This window comes from Urocitellus parryii, chromosome 15 (genome assembly GCF_045843805.1).
Source record: "Urocitellus parryii isolate mUroPar1 chromosome 15, mUroPar1.hap1, whole genome shotgun sequence".
In the NCBI taxonomy this organism is placed as follows: Eukaryota; Metazoa; Chordata; class Mammalia; order Rodentia; family Sciuridae; genus Urocitellus; species Urocitellus parryii.
The window spans coordinates 5726920-5748494 of NC_135545.1; the positions used below are offsets into that span (position 1 = coordinate 5726920).

General features: G+C 58.9%; 2 protein-coding genes across 2 annotated transcripts in view; both read right to left on the reverse strand.

The window, feature by feature from the left end:
* Positions 1-1234: 1234 nt before the first annotated feature.
* Positions 1235-5265, reverse strand: LOC144250501 (myeloid cell surface antigen CD33-like). Its single transcript, XM_077793333.1, has 6 exons — positions 5239-5265; positions 4916-4979; positions 4484-4852; positions 4017-4298; positions 1546-1667; positions 1235-1264 (listed from the first exon to the last, which is right to left on the reverse strand). Exons 1-6 carry the CDS (start codon positions 5263-5265, stop codon positions 1235-1237), a joined length of 894 nt encoding a protein of 297 aa, XP_077649459.1.
* A 3406-nt stretch (positions 5266-8671) lies between these two features.
* LOC144250352 (sialic acid-binding Ig-like lectin 13) overlaps positions 8672-21575 on the reverse strand; it is a 31283-nt gene continuing 18379 nt past the window's right edge. The window contains exons 5-7 of the mRNA XM_077793019.1: positions 14529-14625; positions 14087-14168; positions 8672-8869 (exon numbers count right to left, since the gene is read on the reverse strand). Coding sequence (XP_077649145.1) covers positions 8681-8869; positions 14087-14168; positions 14529-14625 — 368 coding nt within the window. The 3' untranslated portion in view covers positions 8672-8680. The remainder of the gene's footprint in view (positions 8870-14086; positions 14169-14528; positions 14626-21575) is intronic.

A 21575-nucleotide genomic window follows, 5' to 3' on the forward strand; every position in this document is an offset into this window, starting at 1 on the left:
CCTGGTCCCGCCTCCCCAGCTCCTCAGGAGGCTGCATGGCCCCTTCTCTGGGCACCCAGGACCCACTCTGGCCAACAACCACGGAAGCACAGGGTCCTGCTAATGCCAGGTGCACCTAGGGCCGCTGTCCTCGCAGGTCCTGCTGTCCTCGCAGGCCCTGGGTCCTGGGCTCAGCCTGCAGGGCCAGTCCGCATCCTCCCACCTCTGCTCTCGCCCCCCTCTGCGCCCAGTCACTCCACAGAGCAGAGCGGTGGCCTCTGGTCTGAGCCATGTCACCCTGCTCCTGTAACCCTGTCCCAGGTCCCTTCCTCAGGGAGCCCCAGCCTGTCTCCCCCACCCCATGGCTTTGCCCAAACACCACCCACAGCCATGGCCCCAGAGCCTGTCCCCTCAACCAGCTGCCCCCTGCACCACCTCCGACAGACCCCCGTCAGTGCCATGTGTCCTCGCCCACTGTTTATGATGGTTTCCATTCCTGCCACCTCTGCAAGGAGACCCTGGGACAGGGAGGACCTCCACATCAGTGACGTCACAGGCCTAATCACAGGTGGACGCCACCCCCAACACCTGCAGGAACCTCACACACACACACACACACACACACACACACTCACACACACACTGGACCTGAAGGAGGACCAAGATGTGCAGAGGCAGGAGGGGCCGGAGCTGGATGTCGGGAGCAGGATCTGCGCCTGCCAAGTCTCGGAGCCCAGCAGCCTGGCCCTGAGGGTGTGGGGGTCTGCAGAGGAGGGAGGACAGCTCTGGGGGAGAGTCGACAGCACGGCCCTGGGAGGCCCTCTTGTCCAGGCTCCCCTGTTCCCCTGTCACTGCCCATGGAGGGGACACGCAGCTGGTCATGCCGTGGAGGAAGTGGGCACACTCTAGAGCTGAGTCGGACACAGTGAACAGGGGAGACGAGGACCACAAGTGACCAGGGTCAGGGGGAATAGACATGAGGGAGGCCAGGTGCTGAGGGGACCAGGGAGTTCAGCAAGGCCGAGCTGGGGACCCACCTGGCTCTTCTGTAGAGACAGGGCCCTGAGCCAGGGTCACAGGGGACCCAGGCAGGAAGGTGGGCCTCAAGACAGGAGGGTAAGCTCATCTGTGGAGCTGGCCAACCTGTGGACATCAGAGCGGAGGGGTCCCTGGGCACCTGGGATGCTGAGACGCTTCGTCACTGACCTGGGACTAACTGGTGACAGTGTTTACAAGCTCCTCGCCCATTGCTGGCCTAGCTGCCCTCTTCCTGCAGGACCTCACTCTGAGGGAAGAGACCAGGGCCTTCAGGGGGGCAGCTTGGTGCAGTGGGCAGTGGTCCCTGCCCTGTGCCCTGTCAGGGGCTGGAGGTGACTGAGGGAAGCCGAGGAGGCCTGGCCTGAAGCCCTCCTTGATGAGACCCACTTCCCCCACATTGGGCCAGAACTGGGGACAGACAGCGATGGCCCATGGCCCAGGCAGAGTCCTCAGCACTCATTCTTGACACCTTGGGTCCCCATCACTGGGACTCTGGGATTCAGTGCCAGGTGCCTGCCCTGCCCACACCTCCTCTCCACCCCTGGGCAGCGCTGACCTGAGCAAGATGAGGCAGAGGCCGAGGAGCAGGATCTTGACAGCCACCTCCCCGATGGCCACCAGGACCACCTGGGCCATGGGCCCTGACCTCCCTGCAGAAAAGTGGACGAGGCCAGGGTCACCTGCTAATCCACAACCCAGGTCCCTCCTGCCACCTGAGGCCATGGACATGGCTCCTCAGGCCGCCTCCATCCCTAGTGTGGGGCCATCAGCCCAGGCCGCCCCCAGGCCGTAACTGAACAGCAGCTGGACAGACAGGACATAACTTCCTCATTGTCACAACGAAGTCTTTCGTTAATCGATTTCACCATCAAGAAAATGAACAGACAACACACAGAACTGGAGCACAGAGTGGCCAGTCACAGGGTTGGGGGAGGACAGGTCACTGTCCAGTGTGTGGAAAACCCTCCTAGGGCTCCAGTGACCAAGGACCCACACACCCAGGCTAAAGCAGGATCCGGGATTTGAAAACACCCCCTCTGAAGGGACCCACAAATGACCACACGTACAGGAAAATGTTCCCATCACCCTCCACGGGGACCTTCATGACAGTCGAAGCTGCAGTGACTGTCCCCTTCACACCCACAGCAGAGCACAGTTTGCACAGAGGAAAGCCCCAGTGTTGGTGAGAGTGTGCAGAATTCAGGACGCGTGGACAATGCTGGTGGGAATTCAGGGTGTCTGACGCTGGGGGAGGGGCGTGCATCCTGACACAGGGACAGTGACAAGAGCCTTGGTAGCTCCACCTGCAGGTTATACCCCAGGAACAGGAAGCCCTTACTCAAAGCAAAACACCAGCCCTCCCAGCAAATGTTCATAATGGCCAAAGGTGGGGAACAGCCCTCCTGTCCATCAACTGGTGAATGGATGAGCAAAGGTGGTCTTGCCCACAATAGACACTGGGCACTTGGGAAGGAGTGCAGTGCTCCTCTGTGTTACAGGGAAGAACCTTACATCACTGTCTGGTGAGCGAGGCCAGAACAGAAGCCACTCTTGTGTGATTGAACTTCTATGCAACGTCCAGAGAGCAAATCCACAGAGACTAGATCAGGTTGGTGTTGGCCAGAGGAGGAGACCTGCTTCCTGGGTGCAGGGCTTCCTTCTGGGGTGATGAACGTGTTCTGGGACTTCACAGAGGTTGTGGGTCACATCACTGCACAGGCACAAGATGCCACGTCTTGTGTAAAGTGGATTGTGGTGGGTTTATCTCAATAAAAATGTGTGGATGTAAATTTATAAACTACAGGGAGATTTGAAATTGACCTGACATGGGCAGAGATCCAAGGGTTCTTCCAGGAGTAGAGGGTGTCGCTCAGTGGTGAGCAGGTCCCGAGCCCTGGGTTCAACCCCAGCACCAGAACACAACCAGACAGGAGGTCCTCCCCCCTGGCTTGGTGGACACCCTCACTGGCCCCTCGCTGGTGGGAGTTACTGTCTCCACTCTGAGGGGAGAAGCACCTGGTCATGCCCCAGAATGAGAAGAGCCTGGGACCCAGGTGCCTCTGGTTCAGGAACTGAGCTCACTGAGTGCACACCCAGCTGTGGACGGAGGCTCAGGACCATCCGCTGCCCACTCCTGTGGGCTGAATGGACTCAGAGCCAGGTCGGCCAGTTGTGGAAGCTGCCCACAGAACAGGGTCCCTTCTTGCAGTGGGACACCACAAGGAACATGGACCCTGAGTGCTACTGACATGCAGTGACCGCTCAGTCCTCAGGTGGACAATCCAAGGCTCAGCTCACCTTTCATGCACACTGGCCACTTCTGGGAGGGACCTAGGCGCTAGGGACAGACTGCTGTCTGTTCTGCGTGTGCCCTGGACTGTGCCTCCTCCCACAAGCACTTAGATCAAAGCTGTTGAGGAATAAGAAGAGGAGGCTGGAGGCGGGTCCAGGAGGAGGCTGGGAGGGGGCCTGGGAAGCCCAGTTCTGCTGTGAGAGTGTCACCCTGTCCCTGTGGGGGTGAGGAGCAGGTGCTGGAGTCCAGGGAGCCTGGGAGGGTGGGGACAGGTGCTCAAGGCAGTGCTGGGGCTGAGGTGGGCAGTGGTCAGTGGATTCCCCAACAAGGGGCTCAATCACCAGGTTAGTCCAGCATGAGGTGGACACAGCTCTGCCCTGAACTGAGGAGTCCCTGCTCCCCCAGCCCCAGTGAGGCCCCCCCTGCCTGGGCAACCCCTGGGGAGACACTGACTGCAGGGTTCTCTGCAGCATCTGGACAGGAAGGAGGTTTGTTTCCCCTTTTAGTTGGATTGAAGATGAGGCAGCACTCCCCACACCCACCCCATGACCACAGACACACAGAGGGACAGGCCTGTGCCCTCCAAGGTCCCTGACTCAACTAGGTCCCCAGGACATGGACAAAAATTGTCCTCAGCCCTGGGACCCAAGCCTCCTTCCCTTCCCCTCACACCCTGAGGACCCAGGTGTCCTGGCCCATCACTCACAGGTGACATTGAGCTGGATGGTTCTCTCTGTGGTCACACCAGCTGCAGGGAACTTCACCTGGCAGGTGAGGTTGGTGCCATGGTCCTGGGGCCGCGGGGTGAGGGTGAGCACCGAGGAGTGGATGATGTTGGGGCCCAGGGAGGACACAGAGGGCCCTTCCCAGGAGAAGGTGGGGGGCGTCCCCTGCTTACAGGCCCAGGGCACAGAGCAGGTCAGGTTGCTGGGACGGCCAGACTCCAGGGGCCCAGGGACGAGGATGTCAGGGGTGTGGGTCAGGGCTGGTGAGCAGAGGGGGACAGGCAGGGTCAGGAGGGAGGGTGGGAGGTGGGGTCCTGAGAGAAGTTCAGGCTCTGACCCAGCTGCTCCCTGAGCCCCCAATGCTTGACCCCAACTCCCCCAGGGCAGGGTCCCACCCAGCTCTGTCCTGTGACCTCCCTGAGGGTGGCCCAGAGCTGGAGCCCTACTGTCACATGCACTGAGACTTGGTTTGCACAATAACTCCACTTGAACCTTCCTTTCTCCATCTGAAAGAAGTACAAGCCACTGTCACTACTCTGCTTGTCTCTGATGCTCAGGGAGCAGTTGTTGGTTCCTGGGTCCCCGAGGAGATGGGACTGACCCTGGGTCTCCTCGTACCCTGTCCAATAAGGGTGGTTGGAGGCCACTGAAGAGTCGTGGTCTGTATTGTCCCCTGCATGGAACCAGTAGCCAGAGACAGAGCCAATCCCTGAGCCGGGGCAGGAGAAGCTGCAGGGCACCAGGACACACAGACCCTCCTGCACTGTCACAGACTTCGGCATCTCCACACCAGATCCAGGATCCTGAGCCAGGTACCACGGGGGAAGCCGAGGGCCATCATTGTGCCCCCTCCCTGGTCCCTCTGCACAGGCCCCCTCCACTGCCCACAGCAGGGACTGCAGCAGCCGCAGCATTGGGAGGCAGAGGGTCCTGGGCTCCTGGGACTGAGCAGAGCAGCGAAAGCCTGCAGAGGGGAAGCTGCAGGACCCACGGAAGCTGGGGAGGGGCCAAGGCCTGGGCAATGACAGAAGAGGACCCTCAGGCCGGCCCTCCAGGGGAACTTGCCCTTCTGCACAGAATGGACGGAAACCCCACCTCCAGGGCCCAGAGACCCACTCAGAGGGGGACCAGGGCCCAGTCTGCCCCTTTCTCTGGGCTTCCTGGATTCCAGGGGCCTGGGCGGGAAATGTGTGCACGGCCCACCGTTCCTTTAGGATCAGCCATGCACATCCTGTCTGGGGTCAGACAGGGACCTCTGAGGTCCCCTGAGGCCCAAGAGAGGGGACACCACGTCTAGGAGAGCTCCTGCCCAGGCTGAGGTGCTGCTGTGCCCCTTATTATGCACCAGGAAGTGGTCCCTCCCTGGGTGGCATGAGGAAGTCACAGGGTGGTCCAGGCTGTCTCTCAGCCTTGCTCAATTCCACCCCAGGACCCCTGGCCCCCTGGGCAGGCACTTCAGAATATTTGACTGGGACATGGTGGAGCTGCTGCCCCCTAGTGGGTGGAGGCCAGAGATGCGGCTCCCATCTGACCCTGCAGAGAGCAGTCCCCAGCATCAGGTCAGCAGGGTCAAGAGCACCAGGTGAGGAGCCCTAGAGGCAGCCTGTGCAGCCAGGTGTGGGCACCGGGGGCACAGAAGGTGGGCAGCGTCCTGGTGACGGGTGCAGGCAGCCATCCTCCCTCACTCCCAGTGAACACAGTGGCTTCTGCTCTCTGGCCTCAGAGCCCAGCAGCCAGCTCTGTCCACGCCATCGAGGGCCTCCCCAGGGCAGGACTCAGACAAGCTGCCAACGAGCACTTAGCTGTGGGTCGAGGCCTCATGTGAGACGGGACGTGGACTGTCCTCTCCGGGGACTGGAGGGATCTTCCCAGAGACAGGGCCCTGCCAGGGGGGTGACCTGGCCAGGGGCAGAGCTGGGCAGGCCCTCCTCAGCGCCCGCCCTCTCCCTGCTCACCTGCCCTTCTCACCAAGGTGGTGCTCAGCCGCCTGCAGGTCTCTTCTCCTCTCTCACCTCCCAGCACCCTGGCCTGCCCCACCTGGTCACGCTGTCCCCGATGGAGCCCACACCTGCGGCTGCTGACAGCTGCTTGATGCTCTGAGAGGAGTGTCCCCGTCCCCCACCTGTTCCTGTGCTGAAGTCCTAACCCTGAGGTGATGGAGTTCAGGGGGGGCCTCGGGGGCCATCAGGGCCTGAGAGTGGAGCCCTCCTGAGTGGGTCCCTGTCCTTGGAGTAGAGAAGCACCTTGGCCCTCCCACCACGGGAGGCCACTGTGAGCAGGGGCCACGGGGACCAAGAGGGCCCTCGCCAGACAGACCCCCCTGTGCTCTGCTCTGCCCTCTGCCAGGGCAGACAAGGGTCCTGCCTCCTCCATCCTCAGCGCAAACCTCTGCCCCGAGCTGGGTGTGATGGTGGACAGGGCGGCCCAGGAAGGTCCTCTCTGTGGGTTGATGTCATAGTCACCTGCCTGAGCCAAGGGCTGCCCAGGTGAGGGCCTAACAGTGTCTGGACGTGCCCTGCCCCTCCTCCCACGCGGGGTCTCTGCTGAGTGTCCCAGGAGTTGAGTTTGGCTCGACCCCAACACGATGCAGCCTTTGCAGGTGTTGAATAGCACTTGGTTCCCATCAGTGTCCACAGATTTATGTTTTAGGTGGCAGTTTAAAATACATCTGATTTAAATTAAAACAGAGGAGACTCGTTTGCAGAGCTGGTTTGGCTCTCAGAACACTGGAAGGCCCAGACTTTCCCCTCGCCCTGCCCCTTCCCTTGTGATGGACATCTCACTTTGGCATGGAACATGGGCTACAGTGAAGACATCATTATCGGTCCTTTACACATGAGTCAAGTCCATAGCTGATTTGTGCTGCCCACTGCCCTCCTCCCTGGCCCCCCAGGACACCACATCCCCTTCAGCCTTGTGTCCTGGTTCCCTGGGCTGGGCTGGCCTGGGGAGTTCTGAGCTGCAGGGGCAGGTGACTTGTAGGGCGCCCTCTACTGGAGCTTCCTGGTGCTTTCCTCCTGTTCAGTCTGGGAACAAGCATTTGGAGAAGAATTGAGCTGTTCACTTTATTCTCTCAAAAATGGAAGTCAAGCGTGCATCTGGGATCTTAGCAGGTAAAAAAGTAAATTAAAGGACTGATTTGGAGTATTGGCCAGGTGTCTGAGAGAAGCTCAGCTAAAGGCTTTTCAGCAACGGTCCTGGATGAACGTTCAAGTTTATCATTGGTCAGAGAATAAATAGCAATTCTCAATTCCACCACCTGTTAGAGGCAGACTCACTCTCATCACAGAGATGTGCCCCTAGCACACTGAATCTGACTGTTATATTGATCACCTATTTGTATTTAATAGCGATGTCTAATCATGAAAAAAAAAATATTTGCATTCCATTCTGACGATATTTTTCATTTGTGACTTTAAAATTCTCCTCTGGGTTTAATTTTGGAGACATCTTCCAGGAGGAATGGAAACCTGTGTTCAAGGAAAACTGACCTAGTATTTAGAATGAAAAGCACATGCACACACTGTGACACACACATTGGTCACACACATGCTAAGCCCAGTGACAAGATCCAAGGAAGGGAACCCAGTTCCACAACCCTGACCCCTCCAAGGCATGAAGACACGCAGTTAATTTCTTTTAGGCATAAAGAGAATCCAAAGAGTCGCATTTCAATTTTGTTCCGAGACAATTCTCAGAAAAAGTGTCAAGTTGCTGGGAACAAGGAGTAAGATTTGTTGTGAAATGCTGTGAAAGGAGGGGAAGAGGCCGGGCCAGAGCTGCGCAGGCCTGACCCTAAGGCACGGTCACTTCCTGGAAAGCTGTGGAATGGCCACATGTGGCCAAGGGCACAGGCAGGTGCACCCTGATGCCTCCAGAGGAGGAGCCTGCAGGTCCTGCTGCTCAGAGCACAGGGACCTGCAGGTGCTCAGCACCCACCTCCAGGCCCTGCTGACGGGCCTGACTCCCTAACCCCCACCCGGCAGGCGGACGTCTCAGCCCAGGTTCAGAGAGACTCTGCCCCTCAGTTCCTCACCTGTAGGGCTTTTTAAAGTTTTATTCTGTTTTAATGTACAAATAGTGACTGTGTGCATTTATCGGGGACAATGTGATGTTCAATGGCTTCACACCCTGAGGACTGACACACTGGGCCAATTAGCCATCCATCACCTGGGACACCCTTCATTCCCTTGTGGGGAGGACATTTAAAATCCTCCCTTGAGGCCGGGGACATGGCCCAGTGGGTAGAGTGCTTGCCTCACGGGCACAGGGCCCTGGGTCCGTCCCCAGCACCACAAACAACACTCCTCTCTTGCAACATACAGTGTGATGTTCTGTCCTTGGTGACACCTGGGGGACCTGCAGGACAGTGTGGTGGATGACACAGGCCCAGAGAGACGCACAGCAGGATCTCACTGCAGTGGAGTCAGAAAGAGTTAAGCTCAGGAGCAGAGAGGGGAGCGGAGGCCCTGGGTGGGCAGGTGGGGGGAGGAGGAGGTGGCCACAGCACGGAGCGCAGCTGGGAACAGGTCTGGGTTCCAGTTCTGTGTGGCCCAGGACCCAGAGGCGTCCCTCTACAGGGACCTGACTTTTCCTTGGCCTGGAAGAGGCTGTGCCTCCTTGAGCCGGGGCCGGTCTCAGCCTCTCATGGCTGGATGTGGATCTCCGCGTACTCACTGTCGGGCGCCTGCTCTCCCTGCGGGCCGCTGGCCTTCACCTCATGAAACCTGAGGGCTGCATAATGGATCTCCTCATCCTCTGAGGGGCGGGTGGCCACGGCCAGGGCAGCTGGCTCTGGGGAGCGTTCCTCTGCCTGGGACTGGACCAGGCGGCTCTGAGTGGAGAGAGAGGAGAGAGTCAGGGTGGACAGTGGGGAGGAGGCCAGGGCTGCAGGCTGCCCGTGTCCTTCATGCACACAGCCTTGTGGCCAGAGTTGAACTGTCCTCATGGACACTTCCCCAAGCACCGAATGCTCCACGCACCGAGCCTCGTGAACTTCCCCCAACAGCTCCATGGGGGAGGGATGATTTCGTCTCCATTTCATAGAAGTGAAAACCAAGGTTGAAGTAGGGACGCAGCACTCCCAAACTCCCAGGTAAAATCAGGGTCTCATCTGTTTCTCCCTGACCCCAAAGCCCAGTGTCCTCCTGAGGGCCCCGGTGCCAGATCCTAAGCTGGGGGCTCGGTGCACCCTGTGGACACAGCAGACACAGGCCTGGCCTCTTGCAACTCATTCCTTAATGGACGGTGGTCACAATTAGGACTAATCAACCCCAAAATCCCATCGTGCATTATGATAAGATGGGCAGGCACAGGGCACCTGGGAGAGGCCGGGCCTGGACCAGACATGGCGCCCGCCCCAAGATGCTTACAGCCTGATGGGCTGGGGCAGGAGCCAGCCAAAGAAATGGAATCCCCCCAAGAGGAAGAGAAAGGACCCCCAAATGTCCTCATGTGAGTCCCTGGAACCTGCAAATACATCTCCTTGTGAGAGAGACTTTGCAGGAGGAATTAAGTCCAGGTCGTGGAGGTGCAGAGGGATCCTGGGTGTGTGGGTGAGCCCAGGGTAGTCACGAGGGACTCTTCAGTGAGGGTGTGGGACGTGAGGGACTGGACGATGCTGCTGGCTCTGCAGATGGAGAGAGGCCCCGCCCCCGCCCAGGTCCCCAGGCCCCCAAGACACAAAAGCAAGAAAACGTCATCTTCCGGAGCCCCCTAGGAACCAACGCCCGCTCCCTGATTTTATTCCCGGGAAACCCATTTTGGACTTGTCACCTCCCGAATGGTAAGGTGACACGTATTTTGTTTGAAGTCACTAAATCTGTGGCAAGTCTTACAGCAGCAGCGGGAAGCTAATAGAGCAGGTCAGGCAGCAGAGAGCCACGGGGCTCCCCCAGGGGTCCCCCTCATCTTAGGCCTTTCTCTGCCACCCTGGACAGCAGATGGCACCACAGAGTGACAGTGACTTGGCTCCTCCCCCTGCGTCCTGATTCTCTGAGGATTCACACTCAAGCTGCTTCTCCACCCTGAGGCCCCCAGCCCTGCTCCTCCTGGACTCTGCAGAAGCCGAGGACTCAGCCGCACACCTTCCCACGCAGAGGCCCTCTGCACTGAGCTACGGGACACCTCCAGGCCCATCCACCGCCCTGGCAGCCCTCTGTCCTGTCCACACCTCCTGATCCTGAACCTCAGAGTCAAGGATTCTTCTCTGCAACGTCCCTTGTGGTCACGTTCAGTCCCCAAGGCCCCTCGCCATCCACAGCTGTGACATGCAAGCCCTCCTCCCGCTCCCCCTCCTGACCACAGACTCGGGCCAACAGTGTGCAGACGCCCCTCAAGTGACAGCCAATAAACCTACATAACTAAAAAGGTCAAGGTCAAAAGTGGGCTTAGTGCACTGGACGGCCCAGGAGCACCAGTTACCTCCTGACCTTTAAGCACGCTCACCTCACTCACGAGAGCCTGGCACTGGGAGAGCGCTCACGCAAAGCCTGTTTTGTAGCGAGTTTGAACACCACGGAGCCACTCAACACCGCATCCACAACAGGGCAGCGCAGGCCTCCACAGAGCGCTGGTCTACCTCGGGTGTGGCTTGTGTGGACGCTGCCCCTGCCCAGGGCCACAGCATGTCATGTACCACCCATCCCTGGTCCCGGAGAAGGTCCACATGCTAAATCTGAAATGTGGCTTCTCTGAGTGGGAACTGCTTTGCATGTTCGTAAAGTTGAGAAGTCGTCCATGGAAACACTGTGAGTAGGGGCTGTCAGTACTCGGAACCCCTCCCTTGTCCAGAGCTAAAGCCTATTTCAACAGAACTCCTCCTTCCCTCCCCAAGTCCCCTCCTCCTACCTCGACTGGACCTCAGTGGCTGGCGCCTCCATTCTGACTGCTCAGGGCAAAGATCCCAGAGTCAAGCATCCTGGATCCTGTCACTCAGTCCCCTCTCCCAGTCCACAGTGGTCCCACTCAGCTGACCTCAGGATCCAGCCAGAGGCCAGTCAAGGTTCCAGCCAGCATGACCTCCTGCCTGGCACTGCCTCCCAGCCTCCTTTATAACCTCTGGCCTCTGCCCTCCCCACACACCTGCCCCCCACCACACACACACACACACACTCACGCACACATACCTGCCCCACACAGCCACACACACACACACACACACACACCTGCCCCCACACAGCCACACACACACCTGCCCCCCACCACACACACACACACACACACACACACACACACACACACACCACACACAGGGTCTCTCCTGCACACAGCAGCCAGAGGACCCCCTCCTGGTGCTCAGGCCTGCAGACCCTGCACAGCCCTACAGCAGAGGGGTTTGCATAAGCTCAGCCTCTCCCAGCTGATCTGGGGTCACCTGCCTCCCTCTGTAGAGCCCAGGCCCTGCCCTCAGCCCTGGGCAGCCTCCTGTGGGAGTAACTGCACCCACTGCTCCCTCTGCCTGGAACCTCACACCACAGACTCCAGAGCCCCCTCGTCACTACCCTCGCCACAATGGGAAGAACTTGGGAGAGCCTTCCATCTGATGAGGGCCCAAGAGCCAGGCTGCAGAAGGACCCTGCAGCACGTCAGCACAAAACACAGCCCAAGGAGACAGTGGGCAAAGAACGTGCCCAGACATTTCTCCAAAGGACACAGAAATGGCCAAGAAGCACACAAAAAAATCTTCAGTGTCACTAGTGATCAGAGAAATGCAAGTCAGAGCCACAGAGAACTGTCACCTCACATGCATTAGATGGACAGTATTAGGAAAATAATAGGAAATCAAACAAAAAAAACCCCAAAAAACAGTGTGGCCAAGGATGTTGAGAAATGGGAACCTCGTACGCTTCTGGTAAATGTAAAATGGTGTAAATTTTGCAGAAACAGGCAGTTCCTCGAAAATTAAAAATAGAACACTATACAATCCAGAAATCCTAGTTATGGGCACATATCCAGAAGAATAGAAAACAGAATCTTGAAAGGATGCTCACACAGCTGTGCATCATTCACAGTAGCCAACAAATGGAAGCAACCAGAATGCCCATCAACAGATAAATGGGCAAAGAAAATGTGGTGGATATTTTTAACCCTTAAAAGAAAGACCTTCTGTCACATGCTACAACACAGACAAACCTTAAGGATGTGCTGCATGACACAAGCCAGTCACAAAAGGGCAAATCCTGGACATGTCCACCTCAGTGAGGCCCCAGAGGAGGCAAAGGCAGAGAGACAGAGAGTAGGAGGGGGGCTGGCAGGGTGGGGGGGGCCAGGAGGGCAGCGGGTTGTGCTCATGGATGGAGATGAAGTGCTCCGGGGATCTGCTGCCCAGCTCTAACTTCAACACGGCTAAGATGGTCAACTCCAGCTGCATGGTTTTTCACCATCGAGGACAGATCTAAAAAACAGAACCTCTCAGCCCCTCCCAGTCCTGCACCCTTCCTCCCCAGAGCAAGTCTCTCTCCTTGTGCCCATGCACCACCATCTATTTGCTTGGTGGCTTGCTGCACCCCTCTGTCTAGAAGAGAAGCTCCGAGCCTCAGGTTTGCTGCTGTGTCTCCTAGATGGGTCCCTGACCCCTACACAGCTGGTCCCTGGTAGGTCTCAGGGACGTTCCCTGAGGGTTAAAGAATTCCAGAGCAGGCTACTCTGCTGCCCAAACTCTCCAAAGCAGGCTCTAGATACAAAACACAAAGGAGGAGGGTGACAGGTCCTGGAGCAGGGAGGGTGACAGGAATGAATAGTGGGACTGCAAAGAGCCTCTGAGAGGGAGGAACAGGCAGGCCCAGGCCCAGAGGCACCAATGACCCTGTTCTGTTCTGGGGACCACAGTGAAAGCCCTCTGCAGAGGAGCCCAGTGTGGGGGGCAGCCTGTGGGGAGGACGGGGCCAGGAGAGTGAGCTGGGCACTCACCAGGAAGGAAAAATTAAAAAGGGGGAGAAAAATGTCAGAAATTGAGATAAATATTTTAATGTAAAGATTTTAAAAATAGAAATTAATGCCAAAATTCATGGAAAACAAAATAAACCCAGCATTAGTGCAAGTGTCCAGATGAGCCAACTGGAGGAACACTCTGTTTGTATGTTTTAGTGACATTTTTAATGGTCAGCTTTTTTAGAGGACTTTAAAATAACTGAAATGGTCACGTTTCATTAATATGTAGCACAGCCTTTTCCTAAGTTGAGGATCTGATGTCCCCACCAGCCCTGAAGTCATTGTGCCTCCTGGCTCTGCTAGAGATGAACACGGGACGGTATTTACAACCTACTCTTTGCTTCCCTTCTGTTCAGGGGAATGCGGCCACGCTGCACCATGACTCTGGACTGAATGACAACCTTAAGTCACCTTCACTAACTTTAGTTACCTAGTTTTGTCAGCTCATTAGAACACTATTTGTCTCCATTCCTGAGATTTTCTTGGCACCCCTTAAATTTGCACTGAAGGCAAGTGGCTCCTGGCTCCCCCAGGCTCCTGACCTGATGGAGGTTGGGGGCCACCAGGGGCTGAGGAGCTCACTATCCCTGTGGTCAGCCTTGCACAGGGCCATGGTCACCAATTGCACAGACCCTGTGACACCGCAGAGCCTCATGCCACAGTAGCAGAGCTGAGTAGCCACAACAGGGACAGGGGGTCAGCAGCCAAGGGTCTACCGTCTGGCCCTGCAGACAGGTGTTCAAGTGCAGAGGAAGTGGACACTGGGCGCCTGAAGATGGCACCAGGTGGAAGGGAGACAGAGGCGGGAGGTGAACAGGTCCAGGGACCAGATCCCGAGCCCCTAACCATGAGGGGGTCAGGGAGTGTGGGGCTGGTGCTCGCTGCTCTGAGGAGCCATGATGTGACACAATGGTTTAACAGGAGACAGCAGAACAGAGGGGGGTCCCTCGGGCCTGGCCTGGGAGAAAGCAGGGAGGAGGGCGCTGTCAGCAGCCCAGGGTGTGGGCATGCAGCTGGACAGCCGGCTGTCCCGGGGAAGAGGGGAGAGCAGCTGCGCCACCCTCAGCAGAGCATCCTGGGGACATCTCTGGGAGGTGTGGGGATGGGCCATGTCACTCACCTGAGAGGCCGGGCCCTGGACAGCGTTGGTATCCCCCGAGCCCGCCGCTGGCCTGGCGGACCTCTTCCTGTAGGAGCGCGCTCTGAATGGGGACACCAAGGAGCCTCAGTGGGGCCAGGACGGCGCAGAGGGCAGATGGCCGCCCCACCCCTGCTTCTTGCTGAGCCCAGGAGGGTGGCCACGTGGGAGAGGACGGGCCTGTCCTGGAGGCTCCTACTGGGAAGGCAGCTCCGGGCTCTGGCCTCAGAGAGTGGGGACAGCCAGGGAGCCCCTTACTGGGAGGTGGGCTTGCGTGGCTGGCTCCCCCAGAGCCCACCTGGACCTCAGGTGCCTGGCTTCAAGCCCTCGGCCACCCAGGTCCCTCCAGCTCAGGGCCGGGCCCGGCTCGCCCTCCTCCTCTCCAGGGTGCTGCCCGGCCTCCCCGACGCCCACCAATGCTCACCCGAGGAGGAGGAGGGTGCAGGACAGGAAGAGCAGGGAGGCAGCTCCAGCGCCCCAGAGGGCCCCCCGCGTCACTCCGGATAGAGGCCCCGCTTTGCCTGTGGACGACCAGAGGGAATCCCTTTGCTGACTCAGCTCCCAGGATCCCTCCTCCCTCCCTGCCGCTCCCTGCAGGACCCTGGACTGAGCCTTCCTGGTCCCTGTCCCAGACCAGGAGAACTAGGATGGGGGGGGGGGGCGCCGTGTGGTTATTAAAATTTGGTATTTTGTTCATCATAAAATTGGTTTCCATCCATTTTTACTTTTTTGATTATTGCATCGTGATACTATCTTCGCTCAGTGTCTGGGCTGGTTCTGTTCTCACGGGGTTTGGTTTGCTTTTACTCTTGGCTTCTGGCTTCTGGCTTCATCCTAAATGTTGTGCCCAAGGCAAATGCCTCACGAGTCCTGGCCCACAAAGCAAGGGCCCTGCTGCCCAGACACCTGTCTAAGGCCACCTGGCCTCCAAGGTCCACCACCCACCCCTTGGCCCTGCAGGGAGAGGACAGCGAGGCTCTGGGTCCAGGCCCCCAGCTGAGGGCAGGACAGAGATGAGCTTCCCTCTCAACCAAGGAGGTGGCTGTAGGGACTGGTGTGGGGCAGGTACTGTCCCCTCCTCCTGGCCCTCTGCAGCCCACTGTGACACTCACTCTGTGGTGTCAGGCTCAGGGAGATGTGCTGGGAGCCCAGAGGGTTCTGCGCATGGCAGGTGAATTCCCCTCCACCCCTGAGGTGCTCTGCAGACAGCTCCAGCACCCCAGGGTCCATGGTCTGCGAGGGACACAGAGTCAGGTTCCCCCAGGACCAGCTCAGCCTGGCAGGGGGACTGCTGTCAACCACACAGAACAGACGCAGAGATTGACCCTCCAGGACGGAAAGAGATGAGCCATTCCCCAGGGTTGTGGATGCTGTGGAGAAAGAGACAGAGGGTCAGAGTGACAAAGAGAGCAAAGGAAAGAGAACCCTGGAGTCCAGAGAGGGGACCCCCCACACTCATGGACTGAATGAAGCACAGGAAAACACACCCTTGACCTGTGCCCAGGAACATGGCCACGTTGATGTTCCTGTGACGGATGTGTGTTCCTGTACCTCCTTCAGCTACATTGACTCAAGCTCTTGAACCAGAACATGTGGCACAGCTGTATTCTGTGCTCAGGAGCTGAGCTCACTGACGTGCACACCCAGCTGTGGACGGAGGCTCAGGACCATCCACTGCTCACTCCTGTGGGCTGAATGGACTCAGTGCTGGTTGTCAGAGGACGCCCACAGAACGGGGTCCATCTGGGCAGTGGGACACCCTCACCACCAAGAACGAGGACCCTGAGTGCTACTGACATGCAGTGACCTCTCAGTCCTCAGGTGCACAGTCCAAGGCTCAGTGCATCCTGCATGGACACTGGTCACTTCTGGGAGGGACCTAGGCTCTGGGGAAAGACTGCTGTCTGCGTGTGCCCTGGACTGTGCCTCCTCCCACAAGTACTTAGAGCAAAGCTGTTGGGGAATAAGAAGAGGAGGCTGGAGGCAGGTCCAGGAGGAGGCTGGGAAGGGCCTGGGAGCCCAGTTCTGCTGTGAGAGTGTCACCCTGTCCCTGTGGGGGTGAGGGGCAGGTGCTAGAGTCCAGGGATCCTGGGAGGGTGGGGACAGGAGCTCAAGGCACATGTGGGGCTTAGGTGGGGAGGGGTCAATGGGTTCCCCAATAAGGGGCTCTGTCACCAGGGTGAGGGGACCCAGCTCTGCCCTGAGCTGAAGAGGCCCTGCCCCCAGCCCCAGCGAGGCCCCTCCCTACCTGGGCCAGCTCCTCGGGACACAGTTACAGTCAGGTTCTGTGGAGAGTCTGGGGCAGGGAGACACGCAGACCTGTCAGTGGGAGGCTGGGGACATCAGCCTCTGTCCCAGGAGCCTCATGGTGGGGAGGGGTGGAGGCTGCATCCTCCTGGCCCAGCCCCCACATGATTTCAGGACCCAGCACCCAGTGTCCAGGGTCTGACCCCTCTCCCTCTCCCTCAGGGACCAGCCCCATCAGAGACCCAGGTGTCCCAGCCCAGCTCTCACATGAGACGTTCAGGTGGACGGTCTTTGTCCTGGTCACACGGGCCCCAGGCAGGGTCACCTGGCAGGTGAGGCTGGTGCCATGGTCCTGGGGCCGCGGAGTGAGGGTGAGCACCGAGGAGTGGATGATGTTGGGGCCCAGGGAGGACACAGAGGGCCCTTCCCAGGAGAAGGTGGGGGGCGTCCCCTGCTCACAGGCCCAGGGCACAGAGCAGGTCAGGTTGCTGGGACGGCCAGACTCCAGGGTCCCAGGGACGAGGATGTCAGGGGTCAGGTCTGGTGAGCAGAGGGGGACAGGCAGGGTCAGGAGGGAGGGTGGGAGGTGGGGCCCTGAGAGAAGCTCAGGCTCTGACCCAGCTGCTCCCTGAGCCCCTAATGCCTGACCCCAGCTCCCCCAGGGCAGGGTCCCACCCAGCTCTGCCCTGCTGCCCTGTGACCTCCCTGAGGCTGCCTTGATCTGGTGCCTTACCTGTCACTCCCACTGAGACCATGTCATGTGTGTAACTGAATCTCAAGCGTCCTCTCTCCACCCGAAAGTAGTAGGACCCCGCGTCCGTCTTCCTGGCGTCTCTGATGCTCAGGGAGCAGTTGTCGGTTCTTGGGTCCCCAAGGAGGTGGAACCGGTCCTGGGTCTCCTCCTGCACCTTCCTGTAAGGGTTGTTGGTGGCCACTGGAGCACGCATAATTGTGTCCCGTCCCCGGAACCAGTAGCCATGAACTGAGTCCGTGTTAGTCCAGCTGCTCCAGGGGTAGGAGAATTGGCAGGGCACATGGACACACAGGCCCTCCTGCACTGTCACCTTCTTCTTCTCCAACTTCAGGGTGTAACCCGGCAGGGCATAACCCCCCTGGCCCTCCTGCACTGTCACCTTCTTCTTCTCCAACTTCAGAGTGTATCCTGGCAGGTCATAACCCCCCTGGGCCTCCACCCGCCCACAGCCCCGCAGCAGGGGCACCAGCAGCAGGGGCAGCAGCAGCAGCATGTCGGCCGGGGCTGCAGGGGAAGTCTGCCCCCAGAGCTCCTCTCTGAGGAACTAAGAGCCCACAGGAGGAGGCCCACGGGAAGGGGACAGGAGGGGACTGTGGCCTCCTAGAGGAGGAGCCTCAGCCAGCCTCTACCAGGGCGGCCTCTGCCCTTAGAGACCAGCCCCCACCACCACGTCCAGCCTGCAGCCCTGAGGACAGAGAGGACAGGGACCTCCCTGTGTCACCCTGTCCCTCCCTCCCTGTTGACATTCTTCCTCTTGGGAGACTTCGTGGTTGAGCTCCATGATTGAGGGCCAAATGAGTGTCCTCCAGGACAGGCCGCAGAGCACCCAGGGCCACCGTTGTCCTGCTCCCCGTGGCCACCCCTGCTCCCCTCGGGCAGCCCTGGCCTCCTCTGCAGTTCTCCATCTGAGCTCACCCCCCCCAACACCATGGCTTCCTCTGAGACTCTGTGCAACAGAAAGTTGGGCTGTGTCTGTCCACTCAGCCCCATGGACCTGTCCATTCCATGGTATCCCCAGAACCAGCTTCCAAAACCTTGGGTGGCGGGGTCATGCCCTGTGACGGCTGGGGGGAGGGGTGGGGTTCCACACGCAGCCCCCCCTCACCACCCCCTGCATTTCCAGCTGCAGTCCCACCTGCAGCCCTCCTAGGTCCCCCGCTGCCCAGACACCCTCCCAGCAGGAGCAACTGCAGAGCCCAGTGGTCAGAAGGGCTGCTCAGGACCCTCTGTTTTCCATAGTCCCCAATTTGCAAAGAAAAACAGAAGAACAGGAAGGAGAGAGCTGGGGAAGCCACAGAGAATCTGCATGTAAGAGAGGAACTTGTGAGAGAGCTGGAGCAGCCCTCTTGTTCCACTTCCCCAATTTAGAAGAAGAGCCCCAGGTCAGAGTGGTGAGTGTGGGGGCTGAATGCTATGTCCCTCCAAAATCCACATGTTGACATCCTAACTGCTAAGGGGAGGGTCACAGGAGGAGGGGACTTTTGGAAGTGATTGGTCCTGGGGGCAGAGCCCTGATGAATGAGATTAGTGTCCCCTACAGAAGGGACCCAAGGGAGCTCCTTTGCCCTTGGGCCACAGGAGGACACAAGGAGGAGGCAGGGTCGAGGAGGACACTGGCCTCCCCAGACATGGGATCTGCCAGGCCCTGGGCTGTGGGCGTCCAGCCTCCAGAACTGTGAGGAGCAGATCTCTGCTGTGCACAAGCCCCAGTTGATGGCATCTCCCCCACAGCCCAAGGACTCAGAAGGCAAGTGGGTCCCCTCTTGCCTCTTGTCTGGGGCAGCCACCTCATCAAACGTTGTCCACCAGGGCTGACTGGGCCGGGGAGGAGAAGTCCAGTCAGATGGGGAGGGAAGGACTGTCCAGTCTGTCCAGGGGACAAGGAGAAGCTGCATTCATGCCACAGCCAGGTGGTGCCCACTCACACTGGGCCCTGAGGTCTGCAGCTAAGGGGTGAAGAGGACAGGTCCAGTGGTTTCCTTGGGGACAGCAACGTCTGGTTGGGGACACACAAGTCCCCAGACAATGCCAGTGCCACAGGGCAGGTGGCTGAGATGGGCAGGCCCAAATGGGGGTGGAGGGGATCTTGCTCTTCTGGAGAGGAAGGTGAACTCTCAGGGGACACAGGCAGAGGGACATGGTGGGGACGTCGGGCAGACCTGAGGGACATGGGTGACCCAGGGGACGCTGAGACAAAGGCCATTCCTGGCTGAGTTCCCCACACCTCTGAAGCCCCCTCTGCTGAAGTCCTCAGCCAACAGTGAGTCTGTGCTCCGTCTGTGTCCACTCCCACTCTGCCCAGCAGGGAAAGGGCACTGCTCAGAGTGGGCGCTGCCTCTGCTCAGGACTGGCTCTGGCTTGGGGATGGGAGGCCTTGGGGGTGCTGTCCGTGGTGCTATGAGAGTGGGTTCTGACCCAGGAGATGGCCACAGCTCTGTGCAGGAGCCTGACCAAGAGTCTGCAGTCAGGGGTCAGCTCGTCAGGTGCGCCAGGGGGAGCCCAGGTCCACCTGGACGGGGGCACTCAGGAGGGGGACAGATCTCTGCTTCTGTCTTGTCCACCCTCAGGAATGCCCTATGGACCACGCCAGGCTGCTGGCTCTGTCCCCATTTCACCTCCCTACACCCCTGACTGAGGGGGGATTGTCCTTGGCAGGGGGACGGGGCAGCTGGTGTGCAGGTGGGTGAGCCGCTGTGGGAAACAGTCTCCAGACACAACCCAGACCCCACCCACAGGACAAGGGGTTCCTCGGTCACTAGAGGGTTATCCCCTTCCCACGGCCCCTCCTCTTGGGGTGAATGGAGCCCAGGGCTGCTCTGGCCATAGAACGTGGAGACTGAGAAGTTCTGAGACTGGGGAGGTCAGGCAGCCTCCACCCCACCCCTGGATCCCTGGGCACCTGGGCATCCTGGGCCTCTGCTGGACAGAGACCCACGGGAGGAGCACCAAGATGTCACATGTCCCACCCTGACAGAGGCCACCATCTCAGTGCAGCTGCCTGAGAGAGCCCAGGGCCAACCACCAGCCACAGTGCCCAGCCGGGGTCCCGCCCACCCACAGCAGGGGACGTACCATCCAATGAGTCCTGGGGCTGATGGGCAGCAGTACCTGCCTGGAACAGCAGGCCACGGGGCACAGCGGAGGGAGAAGGAGGGACTGCACTGGGCTGCTCTTGTTGCTCACTGATCTGAGAGGACTGCTCTTAGCTGGCCACGAGGAGCCCTGGGTGAAGACCCTCTGGAGGTCTCCACTCGGTCAGCCTGGCCAGGCCGGACCTGCATTCCCAGAATCCTTTGCTCTACATGCTCCAGGCTAAAGCAGACCCAGGACCAGGCGGAAGGAGAAGCAGCCACAGGGCTGGGAGGGTCAGGCAGCCTGGGCTATTACAGGGATGGGTCACAGGTCACCAGGATCTGTTGGTCATCTCACTGGTGGGACACAATGGCTCCTAACTTCCAGGCCCGAGGAAGGGTCCTGGGGACAGCCACTGGGAGCAGGGATCACTGAGTGCTGGGGCAAGCACTGGTGGCCCAGGGGGACCAAGTGGCCGAGACTGAAATGGACAGCAACATGCAAACAACCAGGGAAAATGTCGTCCCTGATATTTCACTTTTACCAAGACAGTGACCTAGGACTCTGACCTGACCTCTAGGGTCCTATTCACAGTGCCCCATCCTCCCAGGAAAGAGGGCAGGGTAAGGTCCATCTCAGTACTTAGAATGTACAGTGCCTAGGTAGGTGTGTGTGTGTGTGTGTGTGTGTGAGAGAGAGAGAGAGAGAGAGAGAGAGAGAGAGAGAGAGAGAGAGGAGGCGGGGGAGAGAGCCTGGCAGACACTGCAGAGTCAGGCTCTTCTCTGATGCTGTAATGAAGCGGCTGAGTCTGGTGATTTATAAAGAGCAGAAGTTCATTTGCCTCATGGCTCTGGAGGCTCCACATGAAGAGCGTGGAGCCCCATCTTCTCCCCTGGGGGGGCTCCCTGCTGTGTCACAACATGGCAGAGGGCACCACAGGGTGGGGTGGGGCAAGCCCGCCAGCCCAGGTCTCTTCTTACAAAGCCACAAATGCCAGCAGGGGTCCCACCCCATGAGCTCATCTAATCCTACTCAACTCCCAAAGGTCCCTCCTCCTGTGGCTTTGGGACCACCTTTCCCCATGTGGACTTTGGGGGACACATTCCAGCCACAGCAGGTGACATAGAGTTACAAAGCAAGCAGGAGCCAGGTTGCATGTTACCAGGTATTGTCATGGACGAAATTCCTGTCCCCAAACGTCCCATGACCCCATTCACATCTGTAACCTGAGAACCCTGGGGAGGCTGTGCCCACTGCAGGTGACACAGAGGCAGACCATTAAAGCCACAGATTTATGGGGGGACAACAAATCTAGAATGCAACAGAGCCTCAGGGTGGGGTAAGGACAGTGCAGTGTTACCAAGGGAACGTTCAGGTGGCAGAGGACAGTCCCCTGGG

Coding starts and splice junctions, on each gene's coding strand:
- LOC144250501 (XM_077793333.1), bottom strand. CDS start 5,265: ATGTGCATGGCTGATCCTAAAGGAACG. Junction 1,668..4,016: donor CATCCAGCTCAATGTCACCT/GTGAGTGATGGG, acceptor ACTTTTCTGCAG/GGAGGTCAGGGCCCATGGCC. Junction 1,265..1,545: donor TGCCCAGGGGTGGAGAGGAG/GTGTGGGCAGGG, acceptor CTCTTCCCTCAG/AGTGAGGTCCTGCAGGAAGA.